Genomic DNA, 25,385 nt, shown 5'->3' on the forward strand with positions numbered 1-25,385 from the left:
CGATACGGAAATCAAAGATAAGAACGAATTCAATGAAACACCTTCTGTATACTTTCGTTAATTGAGAATTCGATGAATAATGAAGAGATAAACGATGACACGAACTCCGGTGCTCCGGTCAGCTCCGGTGTACACGGAAGTTCAACGGACTAGTGGCGCGATCTTCCTTAAAAGTTCGAAACTACGATCGATGAGTTGAAACCATGGCGCCACCTGTCGAATTAACAATTGGATGCAATTGGACATGGCGAACTGTTGATGCTGTTGATCTCGAACTTTAATACCCATTTAAACGGTTATCAAATAAAGAAAAGAGAGCCGGGTGGGAGATTAATTGTCTAAATGCGGAGGACTTCGTTGTGTGACGTTTTAATAAAGAAACCTGGCCGTATCCGTAAAAAAGATTAGCATGTAAGTAACATTCAAAACCACCTTACATAATTGTTCTTATAAAAAAGATCGCGTACGCTACGTGATCTTGTTTGAATCTGAAAACGCGTAACAAGGATTAGATACTGTAGTAAGCGTATCTTCGAGAGACGGTGTTACTATCAGACTTTGTATCTCGGAATGAAGTTGCGCGAAGGTTGGTCGATCTTCGGGCTCCTTGGCCCAACAAGAATCCATCAGCTCGTAAACGTTCGTAGGCACATCATCCGGTCGTTCCAATCGACCGTTCTCGTGAATAACGTAGCGCAATAAACGATCGTCCTGTACGTTCGAGTAGGGAAAACCACCTAACGTGCTCATTTCCCAAAGTACCACCCCGAAAGACCACACGTCGCTCTTCGACGAAAATGTGCGATCGTATAAAGCCTCCGGTGACATCCACCTGATAGGGAGACGACGCACTTTTCCCTCTGTACTTTTTATCACGTATATTCCGTTACGCGAAAGCCCGAAGTCGGAGATCTAAAGAAAAATACTTTGATTCGATAAGAATCTACCCTCGAGATCTTTGAAGCGAGCTCAGGTACCTTGACAGTCAAATCTGCCCCAAGGAGAATGTTCCTCGCCGCGAGATCCCTGTGAATGATTCCTATTGCTTCCAAATGTTCCATACCCATGGCTATTTCTTTGGCGAACATTAAAAATCTGTGTCTCTCCATTTTACCGATCCTGTTCTCTGTTTCATTTTCGGATCGTTCTTTGCTAGCGACGTTCGTGTAATGTTTAGCATTAAATTTGTAACTGTTCACTGCGTCGGATATGGCAGTGTATAATGCTGAAAACCAACGGTATGAAGATCGATCACTAGTAATTTATAAAGGGCCTACTTACATTTGGAAGCCTGTAACCTGTATAAATCTTGTATTACATCTTCGTTTTGGTAATGTATTTTATCGTCCAGCTGTTTCCTCTGACGATGCAAGTAAGTCAGTAGATCTCCACCTTGCATGTATTCCAACAAGATACATATCGGTTGGGTCGGCTGAGTGCAGTAGCCTATGAGATTTACTAAATGAGGATGATTCCCTGCCATTCTCATCATTTCAATCTCTTGGATGAACTGTTCCCTATTTTCGTCGTCAATGTCCACGTTCTGGGACATTTTTACAGCCACCAAAGTAGCGTTTGCATCGTCCAACTGGCCGAGATATACCATTCCAAACTGTCCAGTTCCCAGTTCACGTATCAATTTTACAGATTGGAACAATTTCGATTTAGACTCTTCCTTTATACATTCCTCCTGCAGAGATCATTTAAATTAAGCCGGTATTCGACCAGTGAAGACAGCCAGCCTACCTGTAACTCGTGTCTGATGTACAGAATGTTATGCCTTTTGAGTATATTTTCCATCCAGTGAGATTTGTATCCGATAAAATTATTTTTCCCAAAGGAATTATGTTTATAATATAATATGAGACCTAAGATTCCAAGCAGGGCACTACTTGACGCTATGCCGATTACTATGAACAACTGAAAGGCAACGGGATACATTTTATGTGAGATACGTTCTCATTATTTACCGAAACCACTTACTATGTTGTGATTCAAGACATGATTCTGCAATGAATGGATAACCAGGCTTCCTTCTGGCCCGGAACACCCGTCGACATCAATCGCATTTACTATGATTTTATAGCTGCTCGCATTAGGTTTGAAATTCGATGCGAACGTAGTTTTGTTCGCGAGGACCTGCCCTACTTTCATCACATTATAAATAGGTAGCCCTTTCGTCGACTTTGAGACAGGAACCCCGATACTACAAAATATTCCTAATTATACTTGAAGATAAGTCGAAGACGATCAATTATCTCAAAGACGCTCAATCGCACGCGATCTTTTTCGCGCGTACCTGATTGCGTAATATCGAACATTGGACGCGTTGAAATTTGGACTCCAATTTACGATTACAAGGTTCTCCGTTTGAGTAACGTTAACTTTGGGAATCGGTATCGAAGATTTCGCGTAGATACAACTGCACGTCAGCCCAACGCATTCGGGAACCTTAACGAATACCTGCAAAATTTCAAAGTCAAACGATTCTCGTTTCTGTAACAGCTGCATACGAACTACGTACTTCGGAGCCGTTGTTCATGCTTGGATTGGCAATAACTTGCACTTTGTAAGAACAATTAGGTTGAATATATAATTCAGGTACACCGGAGAAATTATTGTCATTAGGTATTAGCGCGCTGAGTCGCTCCTTATATATATAATAGAACTTGGTTGCATTTGTACATTCCGTTGCACCGTTTTTCTCTTGTATCTCCGTTACCCCAACGCTGTGATCACACGAAAAAAGAATTAACAACGAAACGCTCACTCGCGATCGTCGATCAGTTTTTACCTATAAAAGGAAGGCTGCCGGACGGTACTCGGCGGCAACCAAGATACGTTCAGCTTCAAAAAGTTATACACGTCTTTCGGCTCGACGTACTTTCGAGTTTGTAACACCGTCACACTTAAGTTTCGGACAGCACCGACTAAATCACTCGTATTTCTCGCACAGGTCTCGTAGCGTAAAGAAAACGAAACGAGCGCAAAGTATACGAACAGCAATTGAACTCGCGCGACCATTTCATTTTGGAACTTCGAATAACGCGACGGTAATACTATAAGATCATACTTAATCGGACAAACCAGACGAGGGCTTAAGCATTCGTTAATTTATCTGATAATCTGCCGCGATGAGCTCTGGGAACTTAATAATACGCGATAACGTGATAAGCTTGAGACTCGAATTATCGACACGCGTAATAAATTTAGATAATTTTAAATGTAACAACTGTTGAAACACACTTATTGAAAAGGCGAAGGTTGGTAGGAAAGGGAAAGAAACGAGGAAAGAAAAAGTGGCGCGATACGATTAGCATGTAAATTTTATTTTTCGTACTTGTTATTTCTTTACATCAAATTGCATTGTTTTAGATAATGGCCTCGGCCACTACATCGCCGACCGAGGACGACGAATTGACCCTGCCCCGCGCGTCTATCAACAAAATGATCAAGGAAATATTGCCGCATGTTCGCGTGGCCAACGACTCCCGCGAACTCATATTGAACTGTTGCACGGAGTTCATTCATTTGATCTCCTCGGAAGCGAACGACATTTGTAATCAGCAACAGAAGAAGACTATAAACGCCGAGCACGTTCTCCAAGCTCTAGAGAAACTCGGATTCGGGGATTACAGCGCGGAAGCGGAGGCGGTTCTGCGGGATTGTAAAGCCGTAGCGGCTAAACGGAGACGTCAGAGCACCAGATTAGAGAACCTGGGGATCCCGGAGGAGGAACTTCTCAGGCAACAACAAGAACTGTTCGCCAAGGCGCGAGAGGAACAGGCGATAGCCGAACAACAGCAATGGCAACAGCTGCAAGCGGCGGTGCAAATGGCTTCGATGCAACAGGCCGATAACAAGGAAGAGCAAGAAGATTATTCCTAAGAATTATGTTCGTCCCGTTTGACTGCTGCGCCGGTGATCATTTTTTTCTCATCTCATTTTATTCAATTCCGTACACATTAAGATTATATACATTTCTCAGTTGTTTAAGGAGTCTATGATTTTTCTTCAAATAAAAAAATTGAAAACTACCTACAATTGTTTTACGGCATCAGTCTTCCATACTCGGAGGACAGATGACTTTTCTTGATCGCTTCCATCACTCTCGAAACGTAATGGTACCTGAGCGACACGATTACGGATCAATTGTCGGATAAACTATATATATTACTACCATTCTCTTATTACACGTACCAATTTTTTTCTGTCAAACTGGACGGTGTCATTGGATTTTTGTTGATCCCGTGTATCTTTATTTTTAACTTCTCTATTAGTTTTTTTTCGTTCTGACGCATCGGCGATTCCTCTACGGCAAAACGAAGTGAAAATATTTAACGTTTAACAGTTGAACGTTTACAAAACGAAATGGAAAAACAATGATACCTTCGCTCGCGATGCGAGGAATAAAAAACAAATTCAATCCTGTTTCCATCGAATGATTACTCATGTCTAAACCACTATGAGTCTGCAATCTAGAACTGGAAAATACTTTGCTATAGAATTCCTGCAATTACACAAGCAATTAAGCATCGCACGGGATCACTGGCTCAACGGGACGCGTGTTCATCTTTCATTACCTTCACCTTCTCCATACTGTGAGGAGTAAGGTCTTGCAGCTCAGCTTTATTGTGCAGAAACACGATATGCGGGTAATACTCAACGTAGTCTTGATCCATGTTACTGGTCGAGGACGGTTTTAACATTTCTGCAGTCTGCAGAAATCTACGAATATTGTGTTTCAATCAGGACTGAGACGAAACCGGTCGAAAACGTGCTTCTCGTTTACCTGATCAGATTAGGATCGACGAACCAATCTTGTACAAAAATAATCACATGGCAAACCGAGAACAGAAAAGCTGCGAACTGCAGAGACTGCAACTCCAGGTTGGTCTCTGTATTCACGAAGTCCGTCGTCGATTTTTTCTGTTCGTACGTCGCTGAGTGATCTATCGTCGAACCAGAGAGTATGGGCTGCGTGTCCAAATATATTACACGATTTTTCGTAACGAAGAAGTCGATACCAGTGGTGCAATTTGCACCGCTCTCGTAATGGGACGTCTCCTGAGCCGGGAATATACCTGGCCTGACGAAGGATACCAGTAAGAGAACTATCCGAGGTCAATGGTATCGGGTTTGAAACGTGTAATGCTCACGCAAAATTGGACGTTAATAAAGACATTATAGTGGACTTTCCGACCCCCTGACTGCCCAAGCATCCCACGACCAAGAAGTCCTGTTGGTCGTACAAATATTCCAGAGAGCTTTCGCAGAGTTGCATATTTTCGTCCATGAATTTCAGGCAGCTCGTCATTTCGAGGCACGACGGCAACATCATACGAACGGCTGAAAATTGATCGCGTGTTCGAATTCGACATCGATTTGTGAATAGACAATACAAAACTTACGATCCTGTATCTTTGACGGGGCATTGGTAGCTGTATCGGTCTCTTTTCTACGGTTTGATACACAAGATTTAACCAGTTATCATTTACGAATAAGCATTTTACACAGGAAATGATTTATACTTGTTAGCACCGTTACGTTGACTCGGTGATACTGCTCTGTTCTCGCCTTCTCTAGTTTTCAATATAAACGTTGGCCTATCCATAACTTTGATCGTACCTCTGCTATCACCGTCCTTAGCTTCCGAATCTTTCAATGCGATTGGCATCATCTTTTGTACGTTCATCGCTCCCGATTCCCCAATTAATTTTTCATTCTCTCAACTAGGTACCGGTGCAACGAAAGCTCTTATCCTTCAGGTTAAAAATCGTGGATCAACGGTCGTGAGCGAAATTTCTTGGACACGTGAAGCGTTCCTTTAATTTACGTTTAATCTCTTTAAACGACTGTGATTTAGCCCGCACAACTTTTTGTTGTTAAATAATCCGCAGCTCCACACGTCCTATACATTTCTCCGTAAAGCGAGAAGTGCCACCTACGCATCAACACGTATATACACGTACGTAGCAGGGCGAAGTGAGAAATGTCATTAGAACAAAAGCTTTTAAGTTAAAGGGCAACGATAACGATGCTACGGTGAATATATATGAATTCGTTGTTCGTTCCGTGATATCGATATGAAATTCGAAGGAGTCGAAGTAGCGGAGTATTACATCGCTAGTAATACGGATGACGCGACGGAAAGTGAGTCGAGCTTGATGGGAAACTGATTTTTAACCCGTTTTCATACTCGGCGATAAATGAAGGATATTTATTCGAAAGCTAGGTAGCGAGCATCTTTTTACGATGGCCAACAGTTTGGCAAAAGTCTTCGCGACCGAAGACTTCAATCCCGAGAAATGTGAGTAAATATACGAGCGCACGCTTTGCTCCGCACGCGATTTGACTTTCGTTTGACAAGTCTGTACGTATCTGAATTCCTTTCGTGTTCTAGTTGTGAAGGAGCTCAGCGCGCAATGCGTCGGAGCGGACGAGCTGAGGCACCAGAGAGCGAAGATTCAAGAGCTCGCGAACAACACGTCCGCTCAACTGAAACGCAATGTTTATCAGAATTACATGCAGTTCATCGAGACTGCCAAGGAAATCTCGCATTTGGAAAGCGAGATGTACCAATTGTCGCAGTTGCTCAGTGAACAACGATCATTGTTGAGTACTTTAGGATCCGCCAGGACTACCGGTGTCCTGTTCGAGGACCTCTCTGAATCCCAGTTGGAGAGCGTTAACGATTCTACTGCTAAAGAGGAAGAGCAGAAGCAGAAACTGGTGCAACTTCTGGAAAACGTGGAAGGTGCTATGGTAAGTCGTGGGAAACAATCGTGACCGTGACACGGATGAAGATCTCTCGATTCGATTTCACAGAGTTTAGCAGAGACGCCTGGACGTGTGTGTCTACACGAGGGTTCTTTATTAGAACTAGATTCTTTGGAAGGGACACCGCTGAAGAGGGTTCACGCTTATTTATTCAACGATATCTTAATGATTGCCTCTTGGCTGACAAACGGTGGTAGAAGAGGACCGACCAGATATAAAATGCAAGCCGTGTACAATCTCGAGAGTCTAGCCATCGTCAACGTCCGAGACCTCGGAACCGTGAAACTGGCGTTCAAGCTTCTGGCGTTCTCGGACACGAGACTGTTCCAATGCGCGACAGCGACGAGCAAAGTTAGTGTTTTACATTGTTGAAACTCCGCGAGAGGCGAACTTGAAGTACGGTTCGTTTTACAGAAAGAATGGTTGGACAAATGCGAACAAGCGAAGCGAATGAAACTCGCCGAAGATAATTCAGCCGTCGCGACGGACAAGCGGTCGAAAGAAGAGAAGGCAACGATGCCCTCGCGATCGACGTCGCTCGATTCCAACACCCTCGGTATGCTCGACGATTCGCGAGGAAATAGACTGAACTCGGCTCCATTAAATTAAACCGAATTAAATTTTTCAGTCGTTCTTTTGTAGGTATAGACGACGAAGATACAGAATATCACGAGCCACCGCCGGAGTGGATGCTAGAAGTAGCGGAGGATCTAGATTCCTGCATAGCGCAACGCCACTTCGAGGAGGCTTACAGCTTCCTAGAGAAGGCGAAAATGTATTTGAAGGATGCCCAGACCACGCCGCAGCTCCTCGAGATTCAATCGAAGGTGAACGACAGAGGGAGATCTCTGGTCGAAGTTCTAACGAAGGAACTCGAATTAAGCGCGGAAGCGAAGTCGCTTCAGGGTGGCGGTTTGAGAAGCGCGCGGCGCGTTGTAAAATTGTTAATACAATTAAACAGAAGCGCACAAGCGTGCCAGTTGTACCTGCGACTGTGCAGCGCGATGTTAAAAGCACGACTGAAACGTATCAAGAGAGAAGGGGCTACTGTACCGTACGTGAAACAGCTTAGCGCGATCGCTTTCAGCAATATCGTGGAAGTTACCAAAGAGTTTTTAAGTATTTTCCCGCAGTCGACGAACTGTACGTCTGGTAAGTTGAAACTGACGAATTAAATCGACATGCCATTTCATTCTTATGCTCGTACGGTTCAGGTCTGGTCGTCTGGTGCAGCCAGGAGGTGAAGCACTTGACGACGCATTTGACTAAACAGCTTTTTACCCCGCAAGTGTCTCTGAGCACGTTGGTGGAATGCATAGTCTCCGTTCGAACTCACTGTGATCAGGTAAGACGGTGTATATTACGTTCTGGCAGCTCATACCTTTAATCGCGCTCGATTTTCAGTTGACGCAGTTAGGATTGGACTTCCGTTACCAATTGGACGGTCAACTCAGATCACCGCTGGCGAAAGCGATACAGGACACGGGCGAGAAGTACATCGAGATCGTAAAAACGCACATAGCCGAAGACTCTTGGCGGCCGACGAACTTAGAAACCAGTAAAAACGTTCAAAAGTTGCTATCGGAAATGGACGATCGTGGAATAACTGTACCACCGTCTTACTTGAAGAACGATTTCTGGATAGCGTTGACCGATAACACTCTGACGTTCTCCAAGATATACGTAAGTTTGTTGGAAGATTGTCTCAGTATCGCCACGCCGGAATTAATGACGATGATCGACGGAGTATTGGTGTCGGTGATGCGAGTTCAAGTGCAACACCTCGTCGCATCGTTGACGAACCCGAAGTTGAAACAGGAGGTAAGCGACTTCCATTTCTCTTTGTAGTAATTCACGTGCATTTAAATAAAACTTATTTCTCCGATCCGCTTTCAGAAACAGTTAGTGCACGATAACGCGTCGTATATTCGAAATGTCGTGATCATGCGAGGACTGGAGCTCTACAAATCGGCGACGAGCCAGATCTTTAAGAAGCTGTTGGGTTTGAAGGAACAGATCGTCGTCGATTCGCCTTCGTCTTTAAACAAACCGATACCTGCTCCGAGAACCTCGGTACCGAAGTACTCCACTACCGAGTACATTTAATAGGAAATAATTTTAAAAGAGTATGTTTCGCAGCCTACGCGCTGCGCGTATCACGTGTATTGTACATATAACTTAACTCGAACCTTTTAGAAAATATATATATATATATATATGTATCGAAAATGAAAATTCTTTTCTTTCCTTATCACATGTGTACAAGTAACGAAATGAGATTTACGAGCTACGATCCGATAGACGCAAACATTCTTATGTAGAGAAATGTTGAATTTTATATTATACGCCTAACACGAATTATTTACAAATAAGAAATGAAATACATATTTATTTGCTATTCTCGTCTTTTTGCTTCGATTCGTCCGTGTTTCCCAATTTTCTCTTTTTCGCCCGTATATCGGCGAGCGTTTGCTCTATGCTTCGTTGATCTTTCTTGTTTTGACTAGGAACTGAAATGATTTGATTATTAAATGAGATGCATTGGAAATCGGTCATCACGAAGGATCGTGTTCACATACCACAACCATAGCTACTGTTAGCTTCCGTCTTTCTTGCAGCTTCAAGAGCGGCTTCCTTTCCGATCAAATGCTGATACTTATCCTTGTAATAGCTATTTGGTACAAAGTCATCCTTTCGTTTCTTAGGTCTCGAAGCAGCCTCCTGTTCCTCCTTGGCTCTCCTCTCCCTTTCCTCTGCCAATCTTCTCGCTATATCCTCGTTCCATTCCTCTCCTCTGCGTAAGGCATTCAACTGATCTTCGGATGGAGCATGTTCTCTTTTAAAAAGAATAATGTGACGATCAACTCCTTCTTCACCGAATGAGTATGCCCATATACTTGCAACTTCAGCAGCGTCGTGTCTATCATACAACAAAGGACATGAAGGAATTGCATCGACAAGGGTTTAAATGATAATCTTTCTTTTATATACATTATGCTTCTTTGAATTTGATCCATTGGAGGGAACTTGTATTCCTTGGCATTATCGTCTTGGAGAAACTTGCTAATTTTCTTCTCGACCTAATTAATCACAAAACAAACGATACCGTATAAACGTGAAACAACTTATAACAAAGAGAAATACATAGACGAAAAACTGTAACCTTATCTCGGAAAACTTTTAGCCTCTCAGCCTCGGCTTTTTGATGCTTCTGATATTCTTCCTTTTGCTCTACACAGTAAAAGTTATTAATAATCTAACGATACTCGCGTTCAAGATATTTGCGATATATGTACGTATCAGATAAACTAACTTTTCATTAACGCCTTTTGCTTGTCACTGACGGACGGGGGTTTGTCCATCGAATTCAAGATAGATCCTAGCAAATCCATCGTCCTTAACTGCGATTATCAATGATTTTTAATATGCACAACTCGATTTGTCCGAGAGTAAAACAACATTGACGTGAGGTTTCAATTAGACTTCTCGTTGGTGTTCGTCACGCACCGACACGAACAATCAGGTTAAGCTAGGTGGTACATACATGAAAGTGACGTATCGTGTAAAAAATTGTAACTTATTTATTTCTTAAATTGTTGATTTCTCTACGAGTAGCTGCTCGAGAATTGCATCGTTTAATAAGGATATATTTATCGCAATAAATATACAGGAGTTCGTCCTCGAAGAACGCTTTACTGATGAGATTTTCCGATTTATTGAGGGGCGAAAGAAAAGCGTGAACGCTGTGTAATTTATTTACACCCGAAGTTAAAAGGAGATCGATATTATACAGGTAAAATGGGAACAGTATGTACAAAAGGAATACATATTTTATAGAGGGACACCGGCGATACTTATTGGAAAAATTGGCATTGCCCTAATGTAAGTATTAAGATACTGCTCGCTGTCAGAAATAGACAAAGGTATCTGCCCGTGATCGGTACTCTGAAAAGCCTGGCGCACATCTTCAGCGACGACGTGTATAAAAGTATCGTGTCCAAGTCCTCACCCGGAGTGCTTTGATAGACGAATGGGCGAATTCGTACCTCGTGCCCGATACTTTGTATCATAGAACAACCCGCAGTCAATCGAGCAGCCTGTCGACAATTCCGTAAGTTCGGTATTCTCGTTGCGCGTACGATTCCTTCTGTACGTACCTGAATAAAAGGGACTATCGATATTAAAATCCACAGTACCACGTTTATTATCTCTATGCAAGTGACGGGATCGGTTTGCTCGTCGTTCTTATCGTATCGAAGCAGCCAAATGGTGCCGGCGGCTGCCCACGATAAGTTGACGACCGTGTAAATGCACACGGCTGGCCCTAGTTCGTCGTTGAAGTACTTCAACAATTTTTTGAACTCGCTGAGTTCCTATGACATAAAGGTAGACTAGGAAAGTTTCATCTTCCTTGTTTCCGTCACGATTTTTACAAACCTTCATCCAGTCGATGGGCGCTAAGGTATGATGAAGCAGTTTTCCACGAAGAAAGTAGAGATGTGCCAGTAGAAGTTGGCCTTGCAAGCAGTAACTAGTAATGATCGTTCCTTGAACCATATCATGCCATAATGTGCAGACGATCAGAAGTACCTTCAATATTATTTCTACGTGATACGGACTGTGCAAAAAATAGATTCGAAAGAATTGCGAAGAGGAAAAACGATGTTATTCTATCGTCGCCGATCGAAGAGAGCTCGATTAAAAATTCTGCGTATCCAATTACCCGTATTCCAGCCATTGAAATGCGATACTTCCTTCAGCCATCAAAATATTTGCTGTGACCAGTGTCATGATTATCCACAAGAGGCTGAACGCTATAAACAGCCACAGTATACGCACGAGTCTCCTTTGATTTCCACGATTCACAGGATTCGAAGACAGAAGGAACGCCCTTTCCATCAAATTCTGTAACTGTTCATTCTCTTTGATTCGAAACAGATAAACCGTATACAAATATGCACTTAGATGCAGAATACTGGGAATCAAGTAACTGAATAGTATGTTTCCGAAGCAGGCAACTTCTGCAAAATCTTCTTTGCCAATATTGGACAACATTTCAAATTTCATGGGCGTGGTCTTATAACAAAAACCTCTGTCTCTCCTGGAACATCAAGTACATTTTGTACCTCGTTCGGTTGTACGAATGAATCTATGATTATCATGCATTCTTTTTTACCTGAAGCACGCCATGTACTGTAAAACGTATCCGATGCACATGAATATCGTGACTTGAAAGGTGTGAAGATTTGTGAATAGACAGAGAAGAGAGCATCTCTCTGCATCATCGTTGCTTATTGGTTTTAGACCCATCACTCCTAACAGTCTCAGATACGGCCTCAGTATTTTATTCTTACAGTAATGAAGTACCGCGGACGTGCTCAGCATTTCATAGTCTGGCATTTCCGTGATCTCGCCTACCTATCATTAAATTAAATGTATTCCAAATCTCGATCTAGCGTCTCGAATCGTACCTCTGTACTTTGCATTTGTAAATCCGATAATCCAGATGGTGTAGACGCCTGTAATGCTTCCTCATGATTTTGTTGAGGGGGATCTTTCCCATTTTTTGACTCATTGTTAGAGTTTGCCTGCAAACGATCGAGTTAGAATCTGTCCGAGCCAGCGGTCACTTATTTCCAAATACAATTACCCAGATTCTATTACCCATGAAGAGCAAAGATAAGCGGACAAACGTAGCTAAAGCACAGAGACGAAAGGTGATTCGAATACAAAATGTACATACAGACAGGCTTCCGATCGACGTAAACAATGACCGAAATATATAGAAACGATCACCTTGTCTCTCTGTTCAAATACGCATGTTAACCGCCTCCTAGATTTTCGAAGCGTATAGATCGCGGCGCGATAAATCTAGCGACGCGTAATCGAGAGAAATAGAGGGTCGAAGGAAACGCACAGTGGAAAAACTCACCAGTGTCATTTTCCTGGACAAGCGAGTACAATGGTTTTGAACTTGAAAAGAAAACATTTGTATCTGTATACGCGGCTTGATTCACCCTAACGGATGAATTTCATTATATCACCAGTCCGAGATGACACTTCACCTCTGTCAAGATATCCGCGAGCATACGTATATAAATCGTGCCGAAATAAATTATTTTATTCATTGCATAGCCGGCTTATAGAACGCGATGGTGGGGAACTGGAATGCGAAGGGGACCAAGAATAGAATTATTATTCGTTTTAAAATATTTTATTTGCCTACAACATACATCAACGCTTCTTCTTATATAAATTTCCCGCAGGCCTCAACAGGTGCCTGTATCCCTTTTCGTGTCTCTTCACCTGTAAGTTCCTACGTCCTCCCATTTTCTGAAAATAAATACGCGAAACATAAACATCGAAACAAATCGCACGCGCGCGTAATTCACCCGGTGTACCTTTTTCATGACAAAAGTCATCTCTCTGTTACCACGTGAACTGGAATAGTTAACGTCATCGGTTCCGCGGCTTTTCAGTCGCTCGCCCAAAGTTGCTCTAAACAATGACGAATAATAAATGAAACGCGAGAACAGGACGACGCATCGAAGTATTCGTATGATACACGTACTTGCTTCGCATGTACCCCACTGGCCTCGCGTCTTTAAATTCTACGCCGTCCTTGATCTCGTAAAACCGTGGCTGAGACGTGCCCGACTCCGCGTCATTTTCCTCCTGCTCGTCCTCTTCCTCTTGCCTCTCGTTCTTCTTTATTAACCGATATTGTTTCTTTACTTCTTTCACCCACTGCTTCTCATCCTCGGAACTGCTATCGTCGTGAATGAAACTTTCATCCGAACTGTCTGCAGACGTAAAAGAAATGTATAAGAAATTCGTACTCCTACTTCGATCGTATTGATGTACACGAAATATAAAGAACCATGGTGTTCGTCTTCGTGAATGTTCGTTTCTTGTTCCGTCTGCTCTGGTTCCACCGGTCTGGACTTCAGTTTCTTTGCTTTGCTCTTACTGAGCTGGGAAATGACGGGATTCAACAACGAGTACTCCTGCGAGTTCGTATCCACTTGGAAATCAGGATTGGTGAACAACTGCTTGAAACGGTCGTCCGTCAAAAGACTTCCAGAGCCCTTGTGTTTCTTTTTCGCATTCGTCTCGCTGTCCATTAATTTTAATGCGAGTTCCTTATTCACACTCGGCATCTTTTCAAGCTGTGTGTAAACGCACGTGAGCAAGCGTCGAATATGCTAATAAATAATAACGCATTTAATAGTACCTGCACCCTGCTACCGCAGGTCTCTTGTATCTTTTGTTGGATCTTTTTCTTCTTATACTCTTGGAATTCAAACGGTTTCATCACGTCCCTCGCTTTTCTGTATAAGCGAATATCCATAAAGTAACCGTGCATGTAAGCTCGAAGGAGATTGGTACCCTTCAAATGCACAAGATCCAGCTCCTCCAGATCTTTCTCGGTGACGAATTTATAATCGTCGTAGATAGTTTCGTAATTCATTTCCTCCAGTTCTTCCGTAAGATTGTCTAAGAAGCTGCACCATTGAGGAGCCGGACCAAGGCTGGGGATATAGTACGTTTGCATTTTCGTATTTTCATTCGCAAGTAAAATCATCCCAGTGTTCGGAATAACGCACATATCGTTAAAATCGTGTTGTGATTCTATGGACGTGTACAATTTACCCTACAATAGTTCGAAACATTTAGAGGACATTCTCACCAACGTTGCATATTTCGTATGTCCATTGTCTTACACTGTCTTTCTCCCAAATTTTCACGATGGAACTGTCCATAGAATAAACCATGCCCATTGTTTGATGGAATTCGATGCTTCTTATAGGCAATCCGTACATGTGATCTTTGACTAAAAATGGTTTACTCGAACGAACATCGTACAACAGCACTTGACCAGTGGACGTGCCTACTGCAAGCGTCAAACCTCCTTGATACTTCAAACTAGTAACAGCAGGGACTTTTTCCAAACTGTAAAATAACGAACGAAATATTACGTTTGAACCGACGACATTATCTGTGACAAATCGTCTTACCCGTAGTCCCCAGTAACACAATGCAGAGCACAATCTAAAGTACCGACTCTATTCCTAGATCTAGGATCCCATGCCTCTACCTTCCCATCCTCTGTTCCAACAGTGATAAGATGATGAACAGGATTTATTTCGCATTTATTTAAAGACGATGCCTCTGTCAAGAAAGACTGCAAGAATTGCCCCCTTTCAAGGTTTATCCTGTATATCTGACTACTGTAAAACAATTGGAGCTAATGAAACTCAGCCAAGGGTCGGCAGTGAGAAACATGCAACATACCTATCTCCTACAACGAGGAGGTCACAAGACGGATAATGATACTTTAGGTCCCTCCCAAAACGTGGTATCCTAAGTTTAAAATACTTTCCATAGGCTACGTGGAATTCGATGTTTCTATCACATTGTAAAAGTACTAACTAAAACCAAAGAATGCAAGGTAGTATCTGTAGAATCTACCAACCAAACATTTCTATACCTTGCTATAATCATCTGACAGTATATCGAAACTGACAACTTCTGCATCAAAACATCTCTCAAATTTTAAAGATAAATTCTTCACTTCGAAACACTTCACGCGTGGTTTGTATGTACCAGTTGCCAAAACATACTGGCCATCCCTTGTTACCCTAATCGCAGTACTGACGCCAGGCATATCAAAATCCTGGATAAGTTCGATGCGCCGACGAATGTCTATGAGAACATTTGTCTTTAATGTAAACAGATTTTCGCTAATGAGTTAATAAAATACGATTGCTTACCAACATTCTTTTTCAACAGTTTCCGTCGTTTGCGTTCGGTTAACCACTGCCGGGACAAAGTTACAAATGAGTAAAGCCGTATATTACACGAAAAGATGCTTAAAAACAGTTGTTCTTAAAACAATTTCATCTATTATCGTTAGGTATAAATAATAAACCGTACCTCAGGGAGAGACTTCCCAGCGCTCAAGTTATAGATCTTTACATTGTTTGGACTAGAGACTTGCATTTTGAAAAGAAAGATCGCTAACACGAGTTAACTGCTATCGTTCATGTGACTGAAAACTATCTGTCAGCGAATTGACAAAGCACGTGTACTGGCCTGGATCCAGTAGTGTAGCGTGGCTATTAATTATATATCGAGGCCCACGATACAGACGAGCAACAGACGAGTTGCCTGTGCGTGTATCTGTGATCCTCTAGATCACCCACACACGCGTTCGAGCCATGAAAGTTACTAGATATTATAAATAAAATATTGTTATCGATAATTTCAAGTAGTAGACGCTGTTATCTTATGGCATATCCATGTTAGTTTAAAGATATCGGTTTAAAAAAAAGAAGAGATAATGATAAGTGGCGGACTGCGATCGATCATACTACAAAGATGGAAATCAAAATGCAATGCGCATTTTTTTTAAGACAACAAAGAAAATAGCTGATAAGAAAGACTGGGATGAACGAAAAATAGGAACGCAAAATTGATAAAGAAACAAAGGAGAAAATTTGTGAAGTATCGATGTCGAATGGAAATGGAACAGTTGGTAATACTGGCCGGTAGTCAATTACCATCCGGTTAAAGAGAGTGGGGAAAAGAGGTGGACGAAGTGGAGGGTGGTGCGGGACGAAGAGGGATGCTGGTAACCACCAAGAGACGAGGCGAGAGGGGCGGTGAAAGAGAAGTGTGGCCGGCGTTGAGCGCATATAGGTAGTCGTGAGAGGAGTCAGTCGGTGACGGGTTGTGTCTTTAGTGGCGTGGTGAACAATTGAGTCGAAGCCGCTTGTGTGTAAAAAATGAGCTGGCAGGATTACGTTGACAAGCAGCTGCTCGCGTCTAAGTGTGTTACCAAAGCTGCGATCGCGGGACACGATGGCAATCTTTGGGCAAAGTCGGAGGGCTTCGAAGTGAGTATTTCGTTCGACCAATTCCGCACCGAAGTGCCTTCTTGCTATGTTCACCGAGTAGTCGACAAGAGGGAAAGTACGTGCCGAACGTATCCCGAAAACTAATGAAATGTCTCGCAGCAGTGGCCCGCCGCCTCTTTAGGCTTCGCTTCAATCGTCGTCGTTCTCGTTGTAATCGGTCGGCTATCGAACATCCTTTTCCCTTTCTTCGCAACGGGTGTACATACGTCTATATATATCTACGTGTGATATGTAATTTACAGGTGATCAAATTCTGTACGTATTGGTTAAACGTGCACGACTTTATGGGAAGATAGAGCACGTACTCGTTTTCAAACCGCGTATCATGGTAATCGATGCGAATTTCCCCAAAAATAAGCCATTTCTTTTAACGAGAGAACGATGCCTCGTGATCGCTGGCCATTCTTGAATCAAGGAATCTCTTTGCATGCTCGGTGAACGACAAAAATGATCGTAGCTCCGCGTGTTGACCCGGCATGGTCGTCCCCTCGTGATACTGACGCCGGTTAGATCGAGCACTAACCGAGATTAAAGTTGCCTGCCGGATGTGTTTCGAATTATCGTTATCGTCGTTATCGTTTCGCGGGGAAAATTCGGCCGTATCCGAGAACCTGCTCGAGGATTTTGTCCACCGCCCAAATATGTCTGCATCGTGGAACCCGGCCATCGCAAATACATCGCGCAAATCGTCGAATCGATCGAAAACAACTAATCGTGGCCGAGGGAGGCCGATGTACGTGTATGTTTCGCGATTTTCACGAAAATCTGGCTAGGCCGCTCGGAAAAACGAACGGTTCGACGGTGAGCAGGGTGTGGGGTGTGGCAATTTTCGAGAGAGAAAATTTTGTCTGGTCGAACTTGAACGGTTTTCGACTAAGTTTAACATGGCTGCCTGCCGGGCACGTTGCTGCTGCCGCCCATGGAAATGGTGGCACCTCTTCCTCGCAAAGGTGCTTTCTCTATTCCCGTTTTCCCAGTTGAGACCCGTCGTCGAGAAATTTTTCATCGGTCACAGTTAGATTACGTGTTCGCGATATTCGCGTCGAATCGAAGAAAAATGTTATCGTCGATGTTTGCCACTGGCGGCATGACTCATTTCTTCGGAAACGATTCTGGTATTGGAAGACGGTTTGCAAAGGCACTTACGTACGTGCCCAATCTATCCTTCGCTGTGAATTTAGATACTCACTGCAAACGGAACGTACGGACATGATAACGAAACGAACGTTTCGTTCCATAGATACTCGATCCAGAATCGCGTAACGATCGAAATTCTCTGGACGTCGTAGCTCATGCGGCAAAGTATAGTCTCTGTGGCAACCGGATTTTCCTGGTTCGGTGGTATTCGTTTCGTTTGGACGAAACGCGAGTATATTTCTGAATACGAAAATCGTGTAATATTAGAAAACGGTCGGGGACAGTTCCAGAAAAGTTGAGCTCGACCGACGCGCCATCCGCGTTGCATTTAAAAAGCTGTTACAAATCGCGTCGGTAAGGATCTCGAATTGGCGTTATTCCTGCGAGGCCGAAGAACTAGGGACTGTTACAACTTGTAAGGCTCTTAACGGGATGAAAAACTGGGAAAACGGGCACGGAGAGACGGCGGTTCCGCTTTTCCGTCGGGTGCCTATGATTAAATTTTCTTGCGGGCATCTGTCGCCCTGAAAGGTCGACGGCACTCTTGGCAAGACATCGTTTTCTCTCGTTATCACAGGACTCTGCACCTTCTCTGTTCTCATCAATTCTATCCGTTGCTATCGATTTCACGCTCTACGTAGAACGACGCGGTTTTGTTGCTCGGATACGGAAAGCTCCGTCGTGTTCGGTCAGGGGAAAAAAAACGAGAATGCCAGGCAAGACGAGATCGAAGCAAGGCAAGGCGAGGCGAAACGGCTGTTTCTCGGATTCGAAGAAAGGTTATACGCACGCGGAGAGGTGGTGAAACGGTGTGGAAGATAAAGGTCGGGGCAGCTGCACCGTGCGGCCTCGCCGCGCACACATACTTTCCGGTTACGAATGCCAAAATGGCGATACCGGCCGGCCAGCAACCTCCCACGGTACATTGAATCGTTAGACGAGAGTTTTGGCGCCTGATCAAACGCACGCTTTGCTTTTACTTTTACTCATGTCCACTTTTCCTCCCGAAAAAAGAATCTATTTAGCTCCGACGTTCGAGGAGACGGTCACCTGGCTCGGGTTCCGATCGTCGCGTTAGGAACACAAAGTCGAACGAGAGAGGTCGAACTTGAACCACTAGAAACGCGAATTAATGAAAAGCGACAGGGAAGGTCGATTAAAACACTTATCTTCGAGATCTCCTTGTGCGAATCTATAAATACCGTTTGGAGGTATTCTCAAACGCGAAACCGTCACGAGGTCGATGACGTACGGTCACTGTCGACTCCTTTCTCGTAAATTACTCTGCGCGCGAGAATTGCGAAAGATTGGGACGCAAATGCTATGCCAGATTCGTCTCCGAGCGGGATGACTCGACGCGGCCTTGAACTACGATAAACGTATCCGATTACAATCGTTAAACGCGCATCCCGTTATCGTTCTCCGCCGCTAATGCATCTTGTCGCGGAACGCACGTGTAGATTCGGGGCAAACCACGAGAAAGATCACCGGTTCGTTGCCACCTCCCGCACGCGGATCGAATTGCGTTTGAAACGTCACGCTCTTTTTCGAGGATATCGTCTGTTCGACGATAAAGCACGTGTATATCTACATAATTGTAAGCCCCGTTCTTATCTCTGACGCGGCCGATAACGACTCCCTTTGTCCCGAACGGGAGGGCTAGAAGACGGGATACGAGTCGAATTTTTGTTTGTACACGAAATAGAAGACGAAAAACGTTTGTGTGTGTGTGTGTGTCTCTGCGCAGGTAAGTAAAGAGGAGTTGGCGAAATTGGTCCAGGGATTCGACGAGCAGGAAATTCTGACGTCGTCGGGTGTCACCTTGGCCGGCAACAGGTACATTTACCTGTCCGGCACGGATCGAGTGATAAGGGCAAAACTTGGCAAGGTCGGCGTCCACTGCATGAAGACGACGCAAGCGGTAGTCGTCTCTCTCTACGAAGACCCCATACAGCCACAGCAGGCCGCATCGGTTGTCGAAAAACTCGGGGACTACCTCGTGTCCTGCGGCTATTAGGTTGGTATTGCGATTAGCATAATATCACGGTCGTGTCCATCACGTCTCCCGTACGCGAACTTCGCTTCGGTGGACGAACGCGAGACGAATGGTTTATCGGAACCGAGAGATGCGTTCGACGCGCGCGCAAAAACTACGCTCGAACGCAAGTGAGTCATTCTCGCATAATTTCAGTCGACCGCTTTGGCTCGATGTATCAGCTTGCCGTGATGACTAATCGCGTTATACTTGCGCGTGTCCCTCGTATTTTGCACGAGCACCAATGTTCCTCGTTACCTAGCCGAGACCCACCTAAGTTTATACGACGATGCGCGAGCAGCAGGTAACGCACAGGGGTCGATCGAGTACGCGAGACGTGAAGGAAAAAATGATTCGAATAAAAGAGAAAGCACGCGTTCGCTTTCTTTTTTTCCTCGTAATTATGCAACAGCGTCGAAATTAACGCGGGACGTGTCCCGGTCTCGTTTGCTTATCTGTTTCAGTAACCTCTGGGACCCAACATAAATATCTAATATTAATATTAAACGATACGATCGATTATTTTAATGAACAGCGAATGGAATGCGTAAATGCCGCACGAGTCGCGCCGGAAACTGCCTGAAGCTTGCCGCGCGACATTCGATGAAGAGTAACAACTACTACATCAGCATCAAACACCAGCAACACAGCTATCATATTCCAGTCGTGGTTCTCTCCTCTTCGATTCGGCTGGTCGACGTTCGAGGAATACATAGCGGGCGCACGCCTCCACGTGCTACGCGGTAGCGATTTCCTTCAAACTCTGCGTACGCGTTTATATATTTTCAAGAACGATCGCGAGCAAATTGTAATCGAGAGAGAAAGAGAGATTGAGAGTGAGCAATCTTTTCGTTGTTTTTTTCCTCCTTTTTAGCTTATACAAACCTCTCTTTTATTTGAAATTTTTATTCCCGACTGCGTATCTACGGTCTACGATATAATAGTATTAATGATAGAGAACAGAAACTTTTGGCAAAGATCAAACGAGAAAACCCTTTTTTACGATTGAATAAAAAAACGAATCGCAACTGAACACGTGCAGTTTTACATTTATGCGCATCGTGCGTCAACCGAATCAACCCGAGAATGGATAGAAGAGCTACATTTACGAACGGTCGTGTGTCGACTCGTCGATGGAGAGACAAAATACACAAGCATGCATTAAGTATAAAAAATAATGATAATAAATAATAGTAAACTATTGCGTGTTAGGTTTACAATCTTTTTTGTAGAGAACGAAAAGATGCGAGAGAGAGGGAGAGAAAGAGAGGGAGTGCGAGGGTAGAGGCGAAAGGGTGCGTGAGAGTGCGAGAGAGAAAGGAAATATGCGAAGGTATGGAAGAAATTGGCTAGGATGGGAAAGGGCGTGAAAAGGTGAATGCGTGATTGAGAAGTAGCTGACGAGTTAGCGAGCGAACGAGGATGACAGTGAGAGGGAAAGAGAAAGAGAGAGAGAGATGGGAGCACGAGCGAGAATAATGTGGAAAATCGGGGAGGAAAATGAACGGCAAATTGATTTCGATGGATGGTACAAGAACCGAGAAGAGGATCAACGGGAAACGGCGTGCGAGAAGTCGCAGCGGAGACCCCGATCGGAAAAAGAATGCGATGGAGCAGGGAGCGAAGATGCAAAAGCGACTTGGTTGTAACGAGATTTGATGGCAAACGGTGCAGGCTAGCGTGCGGCAGACGGTGAAAAATGATGCGGATTGATTGTAACCCCGACCCCCTCCCCCCAACCCGATGATACAGCCCTTTTAACTATTTACTCTCTTTAATATTGCTATGTGTGAGAAAGACGAGAGAGGGACGTGTCATTTTTCGATAAGAGGGTGAGAAAGAGCGAGGAACGGGGGTGAGGAATGGTACAAGCAGTCGCAAGGTTTACACACCGAAACACGGCCATTCGAATGTCCGCGACACGCAAACAGAACACGGAAGTAGGATCGCGAGAGTTGAAACGAGAAACTGTAGACGGACTGTTTTAATTTCGATTCACTTTTAAAAATTGAGATCTCGTTATGCTTCCTTTCTACTCGACTTTGTCGGCTCTATTTTCAGGGGAATGCAGAGAAAAATAAACAACGTACAAGATCGAACTTGTAATTGAGAAGAAACGTGGAGAACGTTTCTCATTCGACTATCGCGGTCTCTCGTCGCGAGAGAGAGAGAGAGAGAGAGAGAGAGAGAGAGAAAGAGAAACACCCCCGCTCAGTCACACGACATACACACACGTACACACGCACACACCCCTAACACACGATACCGCTACCATTTATTATTACTTGTAATATTACTGCTACTATTACTACTATAACTGATTGCTTGTCGATTCGTCTGGCGTCAAGCAGCAACCGAAACTACTATGTAACGATTTTTATTGATAACAAAATAAGGAATAAATATTGAAGTAATAATTGTAATAAAAAGGTAACTCCCAGGCGTCGTTCAAGTATTCGCATCCGCCTCATGTTTTTCGGTTTCCGTCCTTTCGGTTTCGAGAACACCACCGCTACTTTCGTATCTTTTGTTCCATAAAATCGGTATCGCGCGGAGGGAATCGCATTGACTTTTTCAAAATGTGGTACGGGACAGTCGTCGACGTCGAAGCAGGAAAGAGGAACGCAGAAATAGAAAAGAAACGTGGCAAAGGGGAAGAGAGATGAACTAGAGTCGTAGCGGAAGAGAACGGGGCAGGGGGGATGAACAAGGGTGTAGGCGCGTGCGTGAGTAAAGCAGGGAGAACGAGAGAGAGAATGAGAGAGAGAGAGAGAGAGAGAGAGAGAGAGAGAGAGCTGATCCGGGAGAAGGGTAGTAGATTTGGTCGGTTAAAATTAGATGTATCTTTGTAAAGCCAAGAATTTTCTTTTCTTTTGCATATGTCGATAAAGATCTTTGGAAACGCGACACGATCAATGTTCAAGAAGGAAAAAAATAAATTTGTATGAAGCGATGCAACGAGGCGTTTTGATTTTCATTCATTCGAATACATTATCGCAAAATTCCTTGGCTCACCACCGGATGTCACGGCTACCACGATGGTAAGCGGACCACTGATAAGAACCACATGCTTCGGACAATAATCACGACTCGCGGCTCATCGATCCCTGATTCTTCTCATTCTCTACGAGCACTCCGACCACTTTCACGTACCTTCGTAGCCACCCGTTTCCAGTTACCAGGGCCTGGAAACATCGATGGTTGTTACCCCCGTGTCCTGGTCTCACTGTATTTACAGGAGTCGATCAACCATGCGAAACGAAGAAAACAAAAGGGCTGTTAGTTATTTAGACGATTGCGATCACAAGACGGTTCGATTGCAATTGCCGCTGGGAAACTGTCGATGAATGTTCATTTATTATCGGTACACTCGGAAATTCGATTTTCCTTGCTTGACTCCTGGAAAACCTACGCGAGGACACCCTGCGTACTTGGAAACACATCCGTTTCATTTATAAACTTTCATTTAATTTATTAGTAGATTAGAATGTTAAATAAACCTTTTTTACAAAATTATCAAGAAAGTTTACATAAAAATCGCTCTCGCTTACTCACATCGATTTGTTGTTGTTAAAAAACGTTACCTCTAATTATCCGCGATCGAGATCGCTGTGTTCTCATATTTTCTATGTATCGATCAACGTCTTACAGTCTAAGTTTTAAATCGTTTTTCTTTTGGGGGGAATTTGTTCGGTTCGCTTCGACGACAAGTGAATACGTCATCTAATGAATGATTGTAGACCTGCGTTGCTCGCGCGCGAGCCAATCAATCGAGAAGAGACTTGGATAGAGCAGAAAGTATCGTCGATATTAGTACCGACGCGTCGAGCGCTTCGTTTCACCTGCTGCATAATCGCGTACCTCGCATTCCTCTATTCGCGTTTCTCTTCCTACGAACAAACGATAAAGCTATCGAATTTGTACTAAAATTTCCTCCTCGTCTAGTTTTTTGTCCCGGACACTTGGCGTCCGCGCGTCCTAAACTGTAAATCTACGCGAGCAAGCCCGTGCTTTCCCCGATTTCCACCCCGAAGGAACAAAGACTAGAAATGAGATGCGCCCAACGAACCGGTCTTAACATCGTGGCCAGATAGATCTTCCCCGCAACGTTCCGGGAAAGAAAAACCACCCCCTCTCGCTCGATCTACGTTTTTCAAGCTCGTCCGAACGACGCTCGTCTCGCGGAGAGACGAACGAAGGAAAAACGATGATCGAACGTGTACGGTAAGTATGCACCTATATACGTCTCTACGCGAAATGAGATAGCACGATACACCACTGCGGAGAAAATTCGTTTATAGACGTCCTTTTAATTGGCATTAAGTTTAAGTAGCATTAACTTTTTATTAGATACTTTTACTTTAGTTTAAGTTAGAGGCTTATCAGGTAGGTAGGTAGGTAGGTGTGTGTGTGTGTGTGTGTGTATACGTATGTTTATGCACGACGTGCCGACAACGGATGTGGCAACAACATATTATAATATGTATGCACGTAGTTTTAAATAATAATCGCGCAGCAATAACAATAGCACGCGACCGATGCATCTCGAATGCCCATCATACTCACAGTCCTGATTCCAGCCGACTCCCTCTACTACTCTTTCCCAGAGTTCCTCTATCACGTATCGCAGTTATTTACAAGGGTTTACTATACAAACACCGTACTGCGTGTTCGACTAACACAATACACATACGCATCGCGATATCGCGTAGCCTATACGTTACACGCGGCCTTTGCCCATTTCCTTTTACTTTTACCCGTCCGTTTCCTTCCCCGTTCCTCTCTTACCACACGTTATCGATCATATCGGTGCGCGCGCCCGAAAGAGGAAAATCGAGCGACGAATCGTACGTTCGTCAACGGAAGCAGCTCGGTTATAGCCACCGAGTAACGATGATAAACTCGAAAGGACTCCCGACGCACCGCGAGATCATCTTTGGCATCGCAGAGGAGAACGCGTGTGATACGTATCCCAATTCTGAAAATATATCGAATATACGTAATGGTACCGCGAGTTATCGTTACGATATAACTTGGCTACATGATCCTGATACTTTCTCACCCATCCTTTATACACTTAGAAAAGATCATCGACGGCGATGAGTAATAGACCGGCATCGTCTCTCGGTTCTTTCGGTAGCGTCGTTAGGTCGTCGTTGACAACGATGATCGTCAGATGGAACGAAAACGATGATGACGTCGTCAAAGGGAAAAAGAAACTTAAGGATGTATTGGCTATACAGTCAATCCCAAAGGTTTATGCACTTTAGAAACGCATTTTTTAAAAAGAAATCAGACGTCGGAAGAACATTGCTAATAATAAACAAAAAAAAAAATTTTTCGATTTTTTCGAAATTTTTCCAAGGGGTACCCCTTCAGATTTTGCGAAAATTTCGTTTTTTGCCAATAACTCCTAAACCGTTGGAGATACGGGAAAATTGCATTAGATCTTTTTTGTAGAGGACGACGAGATCTACAATTTCCATATAAAAACTTTTTGCTAGCGTCAATAG

At 43.8% G+C, this 25,385-nt stretch overlaps 8 protein-coding genes across 12 annotated transcripts; 3 read left to right on the forward strand and 5 right to left on the reverse strand.

Moving 5' to 3' along the window:
- The first annotated feature begins 213 nt into the window (after positions 1–213).
- On the forward strand, positions 214–4,037 carry NC2beta (negative cofactor 2beta). Of its 2 annotated transcripts, none has more exons than XM_018033384.2 (2): positions 214–411; positions 3,376–4,037. In XM_018033384.2, the coding sequence occupies exon 2, from the start codon at positions 3,379–3,381 to the stop codon at positions 3,886–3,888; it is 510 nt and encodes a 169-aa protein (XP_017888873.1). In that variant the 5' UTR covers positions 214–411; positions 3,376–3,378; the 3' UTR covers positions 3,889–4,037. The 2 variants fall into 2 exon arrangements, with proteins under 2 accessions (XP_017888873.1, XP_026673739.1); XM_026817938.1 differs by lacking the exon at positions 214–411 and adding an exon at positions 3,311–3,320.
- On the reverse strand, positions 410–3,340 carry LOC108630163 (mast/stem cell growth factor receptor Kit). Its single transcript, XM_026817935.1, has 8 exons — positions 2,795–3,340; positions 2,525–2,729; positions 2,300–2,463; positions 1,984–2,206; positions 1,747–1,920; positions 1,282–1,690; positions 978–1,225; positions 410–912 (listed from the first exon to the last, which is right to left on the reverse strand). Exons 1-8 carry the CDS (start codon positions 3,022–3,024, stop codon positions 469–471), a joined length of 2,097 nt encoding a protein of 698 aa, XP_026673736.1. The 5' UTR covers positions 3,025–3,340; the 3' UTR covers positions 410–468.
- LOC108630223 (protein SMG9) lies at positions 3,923–5,942 on the reverse strand. Its single transcript, XM_018033382.2, has 8 exons — positions 5,532–5,942; positions 5,412–5,458; positions 5,160–5,349; positions 4,793–5,089; positions 4,584–4,728; positions 4,390–4,510; positions 4,201–4,312; positions 3,923–4,128 (listed from the first exon to the last, which is right to left on the reverse strand). Exons 1-8 carry the CDS (start codon positions 5,693–5,695, stop codon positions 4,050–4,052), a joined length of 1,155 nt encoding a protein of 384 aa, XP_017888871.1. The 5' UTR covers positions 5,696–5,942; the 3' UTR covers positions 3,923–4,049.
- Positions 5,943–5,963: 21 nt separating this feature from the next.
- Exo84 (exocyst complex component Exo84) lies at positions 5,964–9,004 on the forward strand. Of its 2 annotated transcripts, none has more exons than XM_018033381.2 (9): positions 5,964–6,153; positions 6,232–6,310; positions 6,404–6,765; positions 6,829–7,131; positions 7,195–7,336; positions 7,423–7,932; positions 7,995–8,125; positions 8,185–8,601; positions 8,677–9,004. In XM_018033381.2, exons 1-9 carry the CDS (start codon positions 6,139–6,141, stop codon positions 8,884–8,886), a joined length of 2,169 nt encoding a protein of 722 aa, XP_017888870.1. In that variant the 5' UTR covers positions 5,964–6,138; the 3' UTR covers positions 8,887–9,004. The 2 variants fall into 2 exon arrangements, with proteins under 2 accessions (XP_017888870.1, XP_017888869.1); XM_018033380.2 differs by having other exon boundaries at positions 5,966–6,153; positions 6,236–6,310.
- Positions 9,005–9,138: 134 nt separating this feature from the next.
- LOC108630224 (sperm-associated antigen 7 homolog) lies at positions 9,139–10,302 on the reverse strand. Its single transcript, XM_018033383.2, has 5 exons — positions 10,094–10,302; positions 9,944–10,011; positions 9,772–9,860; positions 9,360–9,700; positions 9,139–9,290 (listed from the first exon to the last, which is right to left on the reverse strand). Exons 1-5 carry the CDS (start codon positions 10,170–10,172, stop codon positions 9,169–9,171), a joined length of 699 nt encoding a protein of 232 aa, XP_017888872.1. The 5' UTR covers positions 10,173–10,302; the 3' UTR covers positions 9,139–9,168.
- A 332-nt stretch (positions 10,303–10,634) lies between these two features.
- Positions 10,635–12,769, reverse strand: LOC113464974 (Gustatory receptor-like Holozoa). The gene is made up of 8 exons (XM_026817865.1): positions 12,713–12,769; positions 12,577–12,585; positions 12,252–12,368; positions 11,957–12,198; positions 11,504–11,881; positions 11,218–11,398; positions 10,938–11,153; positions 10,635–10,877 (listed from the first exon to the last, which is right to left on the reverse strand). Exons 1-8 carry the CDS (start codon positions 12,767–12,769, stop codon positions 10,635–10,637), a joined length of 1,443 nt encoding a protein of 480 aa, XP_026673666.1.
- Positions 12,770–12,978: 209 nt separating this feature from the next.
- On the reverse strand, positions 12,979–19,065 carry LOC108630221 (lethal (2) 34Fd). 2 transcript variants are annotated; one of them, XM_026817936.1, is made up of 12 exons: positions 18,628–19,065; positions 15,718–16,011; positions 15,555–15,600; positions 15,272–15,486; positions 15,076–15,212; positions 14,799–15,011; positions 14,505–14,733; positions 14,015–14,434; positions 13,661–13,949; positions 13,352–13,583; positions 13,182–13,278; positions 12,979–13,113 (listed from the first exon to the last, which is right to left on the reverse strand). In XM_026817936.1, the coding sequence occupies exons 2-12, from the start codon at positions 15,781–15,783 to the stop codon at positions 13,015–13,017; spliced, it is 2,043 nt and encodes a 680-aa protein (XP_026673737.1). In that variant the 5' UTR covers positions 15,784–16,011; positions 18,628–19,065; the 3' UTR covers positions 12,979–13,014. The 2 variants fall into 2 exon arrangements, with proteins under 2 accessions (XP_026673737.1, XP_026673738.1); XM_026817937.1 differs by lacking the exons at positions 15,555–15,600; positions 15,718–16,011; positions 18,628–19,065 and having other exon boundaries at positions 15,076–15,189; positions 15,272–15,413.
- On the forward strand, positions 16,446–22,830 carry chic (profilin chickadee). 2 transcript variants are annotated; one of them, XM_018033373.2, is made up of 3 exons: positions 16,446–16,679; positions 19,585–19,854; positions 20,408–22,830. In XM_018033373.2, the coding sequence occupies exons 1-2, from the start codon at positions 16,569–16,571 to the stop codon at positions 19,852–19,854; spliced, it is 381 nt and encodes a 126-aa protein (XP_017888862.1). In that variant the 5' UTR covers positions 16,446–16,568; the 3' UTR covers positions 20,408–22,830. The 2 variants fall into 2 exon arrangements, with proteins under 2 accessions (XP_017888862.1, XP_017888861.1); XM_018033372.2 differs by having other exon boundaries at positions 16,450–16,679; positions 20,337–22,830.
- Positions 22,831–25,385: the final 2,555 nt, after the last annotated feature.

This window comes from Ceratina calcarata, unplaced genomic scaffold (genome assembly GCF_001652005.2).
Source record: "Ceratina calcarata isolate Rehan_Ccalc_2016 unplaced genomic scaffold, ASM165200v1 scaffold71, whole genome shotgun sequence".
NCBI lineage: Eukaryota > Metazoa > Arthropoda > Insecta > Hymenoptera > Apidae > Ceratina > Ceratina calcarata.

Bases quoted from the DNA above. Each gene is read 5' to 3' on its own strand.
- chic (XM_018033373.2), top strand. From the start codon at position 16,569: ATGAGCTGGCAGGATTACGTTGACAAGCAGCTGCTCGCGTCTAAGTGT. The intron at 16,680-19,584 runs GTGAGTATTTCG...GTCTCTGCGCAG, and splicing joins CAAAGTCGGAGGGCTTCGAA to GTAAGTAAAGAGGAGTTGGC.
- Exo84 (XM_018033380.2), top strand. From the start codon at position 6,087: ATGAAATTCGAAGGAGTCGAAGTAGCGGAGTATTACATCGCTAGTAAT. The intron at 6,154-6,235 runs GTGAGTCGAGCT...TTCGAAAGCTAG, and splicing joins TACGGATGACGCGACGGAAA to GTAGCGAGCATCTTTTTACG. The intron at 8,602-8,676 runs GTAAGCGACTTC...ATCCGCTTTCAG, and splicing joins ACCCGAAGTTGAAACAGGAG to AAACAGTTAGTGCACGATAA.
- LOC108630224 (XM_018033383.2), bottom strand. From the start codon at position 10,172: ATGGATTTGCTAGGATCTATCTTGAATTCGATGGACAAACCCCCGTCC. The intron at 9,701-9,771 runs GTATATAAAAGA...GTTGTATGATAG, and splicing joins CAAATTCAAAGAAGCATAAT to ACACGACGCTGCTGAAGTTG. The intron at 9,291-9,359 runs GTATGTGAACAC...AAATCATTTCAG, and splicing joins TAACAGTAGCTATGGTTGTG to TTCCTAGTCAAAACAAGAAA.
- LOC108630221 (XM_026817936.1), bottom strand. From the start codon at position 15,783: ATGCAAGTCTCTAGTCCAAACAATGTAAAGATCTATAACTTGAGCGCT. The intron at 15,213-15,271 runs GTATAGAAATGT...CTTTGGTTTTAG, and splicing joins TGTCAGATGATTATAGCAAG to TTAGTACTTTTACAATGTGA. The intron at 13,584-13,660 runs GTTCTTTATATT...TTACGTCTGCAG, and splicing joins TCACGAAGACGAACACCATG to ACAGTTCGGATGAAAGTTTC.
- LOC108630163 (XM_026817935.1), bottom strand. From the start codon at position 3,024: ATGGTCGCGCGAGTTCAATTGCTGTTCGTATACTTTGCGCTCGTTTCG. The intron at 2,730-2,794 runs GTAAAAACTGAT...GTGTGATCACAG, and splicing joins CGGCAGCCTTCCTTTTATAG to CGTTGGGGTAACGGAGATAC. The intron at 1,691-1,746 runs GTAGGCTGGCTG...TGATCTCTGCAG, and splicing joins ACATCAGACACGAGTTACAG to GAGGAATGTATAAAGGAAGA.
- LOC108630223 (XM_018033382.2), bottom strand. From the start codon at position 5,695: ATGAACGTACAAAAGATGATGCCAATCGCATTGAAAGATTCGGAAGCT. The intron at 5,090-5,159 runs GTGAGCATTACA...ATCCTTCGTCAG, and splicing joins TTATTAACGTCCAATTTTGC to GCCAGGTATATTCCCGGCTC. The intron at 4,511-4,583 runs GTAATGAAAGAT...GTGTAATTGCAG, and splicing joins ACAGTATGGAGAAGGTGAAG to GAATTCTATAGCAAAGTATT.
- NC2beta (XM_018033384.2), top strand. From the start codon at position 3,379: ATGGCCTCGGCCACTACATCGCCGACCGAGGACGACGAATTGACCCTG.
- LOC113464974 (XM_026817865.1), bottom strand. From the start codon at position 12,769: ATGTTTTCTTTTCAAGTTCAAAACCATTGTACTCGCTTGTCCAGGAAA. The intron at 12,199-12,251 runs GTACGATTCGAG...ATTTAATGATAG, and splicing joins TACAAATGCAAAGTACAGAG to GTAGGCGAGATCACGGAAAT. The intron at 10,878-10,937 runs GTACGTACAGAA...AATTGTCGACAG, and splicing joins CGATAGTCCCTTTTATTCAG to GCTGCTCGATTGACTGCGGG.